Source organism: Blennius ocellaris, assembly GCF_963422515.1.
Source record: "Blennius ocellaris genome assembly, chromosome: 20".
NCBI classification, from domain to species: domain Eukaryota; kingdom Metazoa; phylum Chordata; class Actinopteri; order Blenniiformes; family Blenniidae; genus Blennius; species Blennius ocellaris.
In genome coordinates, this window is record NC_137669.1 from 1,333,647 (window position 1) to 1,343,742 (window position 10,096).

Genomic DNA, 10,096 nt, shown 5'->3' on the forward strand with positions numbered 1-10,096 from the left:
ATTGGGAAGGCTGACCATCGTCAATGAAGGACTGTGCCGAGCTTTGAACTCTCAGACTCAGATGACAAACGAACTCAAGCGCGTGCAGGCCACGATTCTTGAACGTTTACGTGAAATTGGATCGATCTTGGAGGATATTCGAGCTCGGAGGGAAGCTAACCATCATTATTTTGCCACAATTGGAGCAGCATTGGAGACCAGAGACACTCAAGGTCGACGGATAAAGCTGACGCGCCTGAACGAAAACAAAGAAAATCAAGATTTGGCTCCCAGACACACAGCTGCCAAGGCTGTGTTTTGTCTTCATATCTCCGGGATGCGCGTGTGAATCAAGGCTCTGCCCCCACCCCCGCCCTCCTACCCTCCTCCCACCTTCCCTCCCCGGACATTCTTGCCTCTGGAATTCCCAGGACATTCACCGCATTCGCTGTGCCCCCTACCCCCAACCACCAGCAGAGGTCACTGGAGAGGGCGGCTGCGTGCCTGGTGAAGGCGTCGCGCCTGAAAAAACCTTCTCCTAGTGGCGGACTGCAGAACTTCCCTTCATGTATCCCAAATGCTGTCTCGAGAAATGTTGTAACCTGTCTGTGTTGATGCTAAACGTGCCCGAGGTGGGTTTTTTCCCAATTACAGACTGTGCTCCTCAGAACACAGTCTTTAATCTGCCTTTTTCCCTCCTCTCCTCACCTCATGTGTCCTTCTTTCCCCAAAACTTTCTATGTGAATGCAATTTCGTTGTACCTGTACCTGTACCTGTACAATGACAATAAAGTAACAATCAATCAAATCTCCAACACCTTCAACTTCTCAAACACCTCCACCAACACCATCATCTCCAACACCTCCACCAACACCATCATCTCCAACACCATCAACTTCTCAAACACCTCCACCAACACCATCATCTCCAACACCTCCACCAACACCATCATCTCCAACACCTTCAACATCTCAAACACCTCCAACACCTTCAACATCTCCAACACCTCCAACAACACCATAATCTTCAAAATCTCCAACACCTCCAACAACACCATAATCTTCAAAATCTCCAACACCTCCAACAACACCAACACATTCAACATCTCCAACACTGTCAACCTCTCCAACAACACCATCATCTCCAACACCTTCAACATCTCAAACACCTCCAACAACACCATCATTTCCAACAACTCCAACCTCTCCAACACCTCCAACAACACCATCACCTCCAATACATCAACGTCTGCAATAACACCATCATCTCCAACACCTTGAACCTCTACAACACCGTCATGACCAACACCTTCAACCTCTTGAACATCTTCAACAACACCATCATCTCCAACACCTTCAACCTCTCAAACATCTCCAACACCTTCAACCTCTACAACACCGTCATGACCAACACCTTCAACCTCTTAAACATCTTCAACAACACCATCATCTCCAACACCTTCAACCTCTCAAACATCTCCAACACCTTCAACCTCTACAACACCGTCAACCTCTTAAACATCTTCAACAACACCATCATCTCCAACACCTTCAACCTCTCAAACATCTCCAACACCTTCAACCTCTACAACACCGTCATGACCAACACCTTCAACCTCTTAAACATCTTCAACAACACCATCATCTCCAACACCTTCAACCTCTCAAACATCTCCAACACCTTCAACATCACAAAAAAACTCCAACAACACCAACGTCTTCAACCTCTCCAACACTGCCCACAACACCATCATCTCCAACACCTTCAACATCCAGATGACTTCAAAGTCCAATAGGGAGAACATCCTGTTGAGGATGCTGCGGCCTGTCTCCATGGCGTTTGTTGAGTAATGGAACACCTCCAACACCTTCAATGTCACAAAAAAACTCCAACAACTCAAAAAACTTCCTACTCAACTTCTCCAAACACTCCAACATTTCCAACATCTCTGAAATCTACAATTCTCATGCATGGTGCAGATCTAAGCTCCTTTTAGACGATTTCAAGGGGAAAATTGTACTTTTGTCATTTTCGGAGATTTACTTAAATGAAAACAGCATTTCGTCACTGAGATCAGAACTTTCTGTAAACGGCTTCCAGAGTATAGAATTTTCATAAGTCTGAGTCCTGCTGACGAGCTCAACAGTCTGAGAAAATGGTTTTCTTGCACATGTAAGAGGAGATGAACAATAACATGAAGAATTCATAGTGTCTGTTTAATTTAACAGCATTTTTGCCATTTAATACACCATCACCTGTACATATGAAGAACATTTCTTCATACAGACACTGAGTTGAGCTCCACCATGAAGAAGAACAGAACCTGACATTGAAACTGCAGCAGTTTCAATGTTTCCATGTTTGCAGCAAAGCTTTATTGAGGATTGTCATGGAAACGGTTCTTCCTGTTTGTCTCAGCAATTTGTTCAAATGTTTCCCTGACCTCCATGTTTAACTGGTTGCACTTTGGACTCCTGTTGTCCCATTAGAGATGGGGTTTGACCTGGACAAAGTCTCGAAGGACATTCCCATCCATGTGGAGGACCCCCCCCTTCTTGTCTCCCCTTCCCCTTCTGCCTCCGTGTTGTCAACGTACGAAAACCCCCCGCCACCCCTTCCCCCGCCGGCTGCCAAGCCCATCCTGCTGAGAGAACTGCCAGTGCTGGAGCACCAGATGCTGGATCATCTCACCAAACTGCGGCCCAGACCCAGACCCAGACCCAGGACTAGAACCAGACCCAGGACCAGATCCAGGAGGCTGGATGTGGGTTTCCTTCCTGATCCTCTGGGCCCTCTGGACCTGCAGCAGTAACACTTTTTCGATGTCACTCACTGAACACTGGTGTTTTGTGTCCTCCTCACTTCAGTGGCCCGCCGCCTGCAGCTCACACAAGGAAGAGCAGAGCAGCCTCATTGTAAAGCTGGATGAAGGCCTGGACGACTTCTTCTCCAAACGAGTGATGAGCCGCAGGTTGAGGTGAGCGTCACATCTGGAATTCTTCCTCTGGTGGATATTGAACTGAAACAGTGTGATGCTCTGGCTGCAGCTCTGCCAACTCTCACAGAGTATCAGTCACATGTGTGTGTTGTCCTGCAGACTTCCTTCTGCTAAAGCTCCACCCACCAACTCGCAACAAACTGCAGACAGGAAACGTGAATCCAGTAAGAGCAGCTTCTTTAACTTCATTAAATTCTGAACATCACACTCTAAGAAAAGTCATAGAGCTGCTGCCATTGCATCATCTCAACCAGCTGCCTCCACCTGTTGGATGGTCAACACAAAGGACACGTCCCCTGCTGGTGGTGCTGCTGCTGTCAAGACTTGTCCGGCGCTGCATAAGGTGCCGTCTTCAAACTACGAAGACTCTGAGGCCGAGAAATCCCCCCTCAGCTCTGAGTCTGCTGGGGAGGTGGAGGTGCAGGAGCTGGAGGTGCAGGAGCAGCAGACCGACAGCCCAGAGGGGAAGGAGAATCCACTGGTCCCCCGTCACATCGGGGTTCCTGTGATGGGAATGGACCTGCTGGCAGAGATGAAGGCCAGGCAGGAGAAGATGGCTATGAAGAAGGTGACGGAGGTGATTGGGGTGACTGAGGTGAGGGAGCCGAGGAAGGTGAAGAACACAACTCGTCTCTCAAACTGCTGAAAGTGACTGAACCTTTCAATGCAGTTGCAGTTCCCAATTATTTCTATAAAAGTTTTTAAAGCAGAAAATCAGTCATTCTTTACTTGGTAAAGTTCACATAGCAGTATTATTGTAGTGTTAGTATGAGCATTCGCTGAGCTTTCACTACTGTGTGGGTCGGTTCAATAACTCATTCTTGTTTAAAAGGGAGCAAGATGCTCTATACTACATTAGAGGAAGAACGACAGCAGCTCTTCATTCATATGAAAGGAACAGTCAAACATCAGCATTTGTAATGAAGTTCACTCTTGTAATCAGTTACTTACAAGTGTGTGTGTGTGTGTGTGTGTGTGTGTGTGCGTGTGTGTGTGTGTGTGTGTGTGTGTTTTTTCCCCAGTGTGAGTTGTCCGCAAACGGAGGTGAGTGGATCAATGTTCCTGTGTGAGAATCAATAATAACAAGATGCATTTCCTGAAGACAAAGCGATTGTGAATGCTGCAGTGGTATGGACCAACATCAAAGTGAATATCAAAGCTTTGATCAGGGATTTGAAGGAAATTTAGGCTGAATAAAAGATGAAATATCTTAAAAATTGTAAAAGGTGTCAAATAGTTAGAAAACAGCCACCATCTCCCAAAAAATCAAAACAGGTTTTGATGTTTGAACGGTCAAAATCGGTTAAGGATTGTGGGGGGAGAAGCATGCCAAAAAACGTGTCAAAATAATAATAAAGATTTGAAAGAGTGCGAATGCAAAGGCATTCACACTAAAAAGAATTGAATCTCATGATTGTGAATGCCTTCGCATTCACACCAATAATACATTTACAGACCACTTACACACATACACACATATAGCTGAACGCACAAAGTAGCCTATATTAATATGTTTATTGTATATGGCTGTTCATAAAAATGAATGTATTATAATTGTCCCAAATTAAGCTTTATATTCTTTATATAGTATTGGTTTTTTTTACATAAAAGACATGGCGCTGTTCTGTAAATAGTTTTCAAATAAACAATAAATAAAGCAACTTCTGATCAATCCACATCAATTTTAGACTTAAAACAATTTATCTATTTAAGCCCCACCCAGTTGTAAATGAACCACGCCCACTTTCAGTTTAGGCCCCGCCCACTCTGAGTACGGATATGGATACAGTTCATTTAGATGGTTGAACAGACACAGATATGAATAGTGTAGTCGCTCATCCCTACATTTGACCCCCTATACATGCTCATATGCTCACCAAATTCGGCACGCTAATTAACACTGGATAACATTCTGAGAAAATGTACAAATTAACCCAGAGTGCCAAAATGTGCTCTCTAGCACCATCTGCAAACACTACAACGGCCACCAAAAAACACTTAAACGGCGACCGCAGCCCGTAGGAATGTTGTAGAGACATCAAACCAAAATTATTCATCTCATCTCATCTACAAACCACGTGCCGGTACCCCTGACCTAAATCTCACAGGAAGTGTGCAATTTGCCTTTCAAAATCAGATTTGCAAACGTTAGCTACTCTGAGCGCGAATATCTATCGACTTCAATCACCTAGTAAGTGATAAAGGAGACTCTCCTCCTCAATAATCCAGAAAACCATTTTCAGTCATCAAACAGTTTTATTCGCCATCAAAGTTCCGAACATCGAATGCTGCTTTCTCGCTGCAGTTTAAACGCTGTTTCCTCTGAGGGCGAACATCGTATCACCTTCAAAACACTACATCATGATAGAGTCGACTCCACAGATCTAATCTTCTGTTCAACTTTGTGACTAGTCCAGTGGGTTTTTTTTTAAATTAGCCTTCCGAGTTCCGAATGGCGAATCCTGCAGCCTCCTCCTTGTGGCTTTGAGCTCATATTTGATACACCGACACCAAAATGGTAGCTACAGGTTTGTGCTTTCAATGAGCGTCTGCTCTAGTTTTTGTTTGAAATTCTTCTCGATTAAAAATCTTCACTTTTTCTGGAGGTCCGCATCGGCAAGAAAAATGACTTTCACTTTCCTACCAGGCGTCGTCACATACTGCCGTTAAGGCTGTTTGATGTCTGCGCTCTTCCCTTTACTGTTTAAACAATGGATCTTTTTGTCATTGTTTTTTAATTGATGCAAATCCCCCGCCAGACAACGTTTGGAGCAGCAGGAGGAGGAGGAGGACAAGGAGCGGGAGGAGGAGCAGGAGTAGCAGCAGAAGGAGCAGCGGAAGGAGGAGGAGTGGGAGGGGAGAAGGAGGAGCAGGAGAAGCAGCAGGAGGAGCAGCGGAAGGAGGAGGAGTGGAAGGGGAGAAGGAGGAGCAGGAGAAGCAGCAGGAGGAGGAGTAGGAAGGGATGAGGAGGAGGAGTAAGATGTGGAGGAGGAGGAGCAGGAGGGGAGAGGGAGGAGCAGGAGAAGCAGCAGGAGGGGCAGCGGAAGGAGGAGCAGGAGGGGAGAAAGAGGAGCAAGAGAAGCAGCAGGAGGAGGAGAAGTAAGATGTGGAGGAGGAGGAGCAGGAAGGGAGAAGGAGGAGGAGCAGGAGGGGATAAGGAGGAGCAGGAGAAGCAGGAGGAGCAGCGGAAGGAGGAGGAGGAGGAGGAGCAGGAGGGGAGAAGGAGGAGCAAGAGAAGCAGCAGGAGGAGGAGTAGGAAGGGAGGAGGAGGAGCAAGATGTGGAGGAGCAGGAGGGGAGGAGGAGGAGCAGGAGGGGAGAAGGAGGAGCAGGAGAAGCAGGAGGAGCAGCGGAAGGAGGAGGAGGAGGAGCAGGAGGGGAGAAGGAGGAGCAAGAGAAGCAGCAGGAGGAGGAGTAGGAAGGGAGGAGGAGGAGCAAGATGTGGAGGAGGAGGAGCAGGAGGGGAGAAGGAGGGGCAGGAGAAGCAGCAGGAGGAGGAGTAGGAAGGGATGAGGAGGAGTAAGAGGTGGAGGAGGAGGAGCAGGATGGGAGGAGGAGGAGCAGGAGGGGAGGAGGAGGAGCAGGAGAAGCAGCAGGAGGAGGAGTAGGAAGGGAGGAGGAGGAGAAAGAGGTGGAGGAGCAGGAGGGGAGGAGGACCAGATGTGTGATTGGTGTCCATAGTGATGGAATGTTTGTAGGAGAGCAGCCCTGCTCACTGTGGAGGATGACATTCTGACCGTGGAGGATGACATTCCGACCGTGGAGGATGACATTCTGACCGTGGAGGATGACATTCCGACCGTGGAGGATGACATTCCGACCGTGGAGGATGACATTCCGACCGTGGAGGATGACATTCCGACCGTGGAGGATGACATTCCGACCGTGGAGGATGACATTCCGACCGTGGAGGATGACATTCCGACCGTGGAGGATGACATTCCGACCGTGGAGGATGACATTCCGACCGTGGAGGATGACATTCCGACCGTGGAGGATGACATTCTGACCGTGGAGGATGACATTCCGACCGTGGAGGATGACATTCCGACCGTGGAGGATGACATTCCGACCGTGGAGGATGACATTCCCCCGTGGAGGATGACATTCCCCCGTGGAGGATGACATTCCGACCGTGGAGGATGACATTCCCCCGTGGAGGATGACATTCCGACCGTGGAGGATGACATTCCGACCGTGGAGGATGACATTCTGACCGTGGAGGATGACATTCCGACCGTGGAGGATGACATTCCGACCGTGGAGGATGACATTCCGACCGTGGAGGATGACATTCCGACCGTGGAGGATGACATTCCGACCGTGGAGGATGACATTCTGACCGTGGAGGATGACATTCCGACCGGAGCCTCTGTTCATTTAGCGAGGGTGGCGGAGCCCTCCAAGGTCTCTGGTGATGAGGGTGTTGAGGCCAAGAGTGGCTGCGGGGTTGAGTCAGCGGAGTTGAGAGCTGCAGTAGCTTGACGCCATGCCGACCACGGTGGGGTCCTGCTCACCAAACAGCTTTACTTTGAACACTTAAACTTAGGTGAAACAATGGCAAAGGAAAAAAAAATAGGAATCCAATTTCAATTTAATATACATTTAACTGTTGGAAAGGGGATCGGAAGAAGCCGAGGATTATCGAGCCCTACCCCCACCCCCCCATTCTACACTTTGACCCCAAGCACTGGAACGATGGTGGAGGGGAGGAGCGCTGCCCATTCCAGTGGGATCCAGAGAACTCGTTTGTGAACGTGGCGGCAGGTGCCTCGCTACAATGGGACAGTGAGACAGTGGCCCTGTGAGTGCGATCAAAACTTGAATATCGCAAGTGGAGAGGCAATCAAAACTGAAACCTTAAAAATTGTGTGTGGAGAAGCAGACACTGCCAGCGTCCGCTCCGGAAGCCTTTAAAAGACTATGTCAATATCATGGATCAATGTCCACAACCTTAATGATCAATAACTCTAATCCAGCAGATCAATCCCGACCAGAGCCGATCCCGAGATCCACCCCCCCCACCGTGATGTCTCAGAGTCCGGCTCGTCCCCAGAGTCCGACGGGCCCCGGATCCCAGAGTCCGACGGGCCCCGGATCCCAGAGTCCGACTGGCCCCGGATCCCAGAGTCCGACGGGCCCCGGATCCCAGAGTCCGACGGGCCCCGGATCCCAGAGTCCGACTGGCCCCGGATCCCAGAGTCCGACGGGCCCCGGATCCCAGAGTCCGACTGGCCCCGGATCCCAGAGTCCGACTGGCCCCGGATCCCAGAGTCCGACTGGCCCCGGATCCCAGAGTCCGACGGGCCCCGGATCCCAGAGTCCGACGGGCCCCGGATCCCAGAGTCCGACTGGCCCCGGATCCCAGAGTCCGACGGGCCCCGGATCCCAGAGTCCGACGGGCCCCGGATCCCAGAGTCCGACTGACCCCGGATCCCAGAGTCCGACTGGTCCCCAAAATCGGACGAGTCTCCAGAGTCCAACAGGCCCCAAATCCCAGACTTTGACTGGTTCCGAGAGTGCCTCAGGCCCCAGACCCCAAAGTCCAGCTGGTCCCCACAATCCGACTGGCCGCCAGAGTCCAACTGGTCCTGGAAGTTCCAGTGTCCCCGGTGAGTCAAAAGTTAAGGAGTGAAGGAAGTGAACAAGGGAAGGAGGTGAATAAAGTGAAGAGGGTGAGGGGAATGAAGGAATGAAGGACGTGAAGTCGTGAAGAAGCGGACTAACTTTCGGTGACTCGTTCAATGTGTTTCTCAGATGAGGACTCGGAGGCTCCCAGAGCGCCGCTGCCTGCCCCTCGCCTGAAGAGGGCGCCGTCAGAGCAGGACGACCCAAGCAGTCACCCTGAAGCTCCCCTGTCTCCAGTGAAAGGTTGGTATCAGGAAACTTCTCAGAGAACTTAGCAACTATTTATACATTTTGGTTAAAAGTAAAGGTTTAAAACATATGCTTCAGTCAGATTTAAATATGGCCAAAGTCAAGTTGGCTAAACAAGGTTTGATCAAGGTGCTTCTGAGACGTTCTGAGAAACAAGTAGCCACACATTGCTTCACTCTGCAGTGCCAGATTTCACCAATAGATGACGCATTGAGAAGGAATGAAAACCATTCTGATGAAGTGGACGTTTCTTCTGTCCTCTGCAGGGAGTCCTGCGGGCGAGGTTGACCTCCATCAGTCTGAGGTGGAACTTCTGGATCAGGACACCTCCAACAGCCAATCAGAGGAGGAATCCACTGACCAAGCTCCTTTGATCTGATCTGGATTGACTTGTTCAGACTCCAAGCTGCAGGCGGAGCAGAGACAGCAGCAGTGCTTCCTCTTCCTTTTCCTCTTCTTGTTCTGATTTTTGTTCCTGTTTCATTTCCTCTTCCTATTCGGCTTCCTCATCTTCATTCATGGTTATGGGCGGAGTGACTGATGCTGAATGGTTTGTGCCACCATCTGAAGGCAGACAGTTTTAATCTGTGCAGCTGGAATAAAACTCACCCATATGGAAAAGAATTAGAACATTTTTCCAAAACGTATTATTTTTATCTGAAACTTGTATGTTAAATGCATGAAAGTCAAAGGGAGTACAGGATCCCTAGTAAATATTCGTAATGTGAAACATATGATTTTAAAACTTATAGTACTTTAGAAAACAGAAACTCCAAATAAAAAATTATTAGATTTGTACAATATCAAAGTTATATGATTTTGGCAAACTACAAGCTTGCAAGTACTGTATAAAAAACTTTACCAGACATACGTACAATGTGACATATATGAGGAATTCAAATAAAAAAAAAATCTATAAATTAAATTGAGATGCATCTCTTTTCACACTCATGTCAAACCTTTACTAATGTTAGCACTTTCTCGAAACCTGTTTATAAAGTCACACTCTCTTCTCTCATGTATTGAATATTCCTTAATTGATTTGAAGATTATATGAGAAATTCTGTATATATTTTTTTTAAGTTCCTGTGTACCGTGCAAGTAAGGCTTTAAGTTTCAAGTAAAATTAAAACAAAGGAAAATAAACAAAAGATCCGAACATTCTTCCCGTGGCAAGAATTTTGTTTACAGTTTTTGTCAATCACTTTCAGACTAGTTTTAGAACTTTGATGTCATTTTACG

General features: G+C 48.0%; 1 protein-coding gene across 1 annotated transcript in view; it reads left to right on the forward strand.

Moving 5' to 3' along the window:
• Positions 1–8,255, forward strand: part of carmil1 (capping protein regulator and myosin 1 linker 1) — a gene marked incomplete at both ends in the record, with an annotated part of 71,819 nt that extends 63,564 nt beyond the window's left edge. Inside the window, 6 exons of the mRNA XM_080516471.1 lie at positions 2,470–2,744; positions 2,848–2,957; positions 3,078–3,142; positions 3,233–3,573; positions 4,001–4,022; positions 7,957–8,255. Of these exons, the coding sequence (XP_080372597.1) occupies positions 2,470–2,744; positions 2,848–2,957; positions 3,078–3,142; positions 3,233–3,573; positions 4,001–4,022; positions 7,957–8,255 (1,112 nt within the window). The remainder of the gene's footprint in view (positions 1–2,469; positions 2,745–2,847; positions 2,958–3,077; positions 3,143–3,232; positions 3,574–4,000; positions 4,023–7,956) is intronic.
• Positions 8,256–10,096: the final 1,841 nt, after the last annotated feature.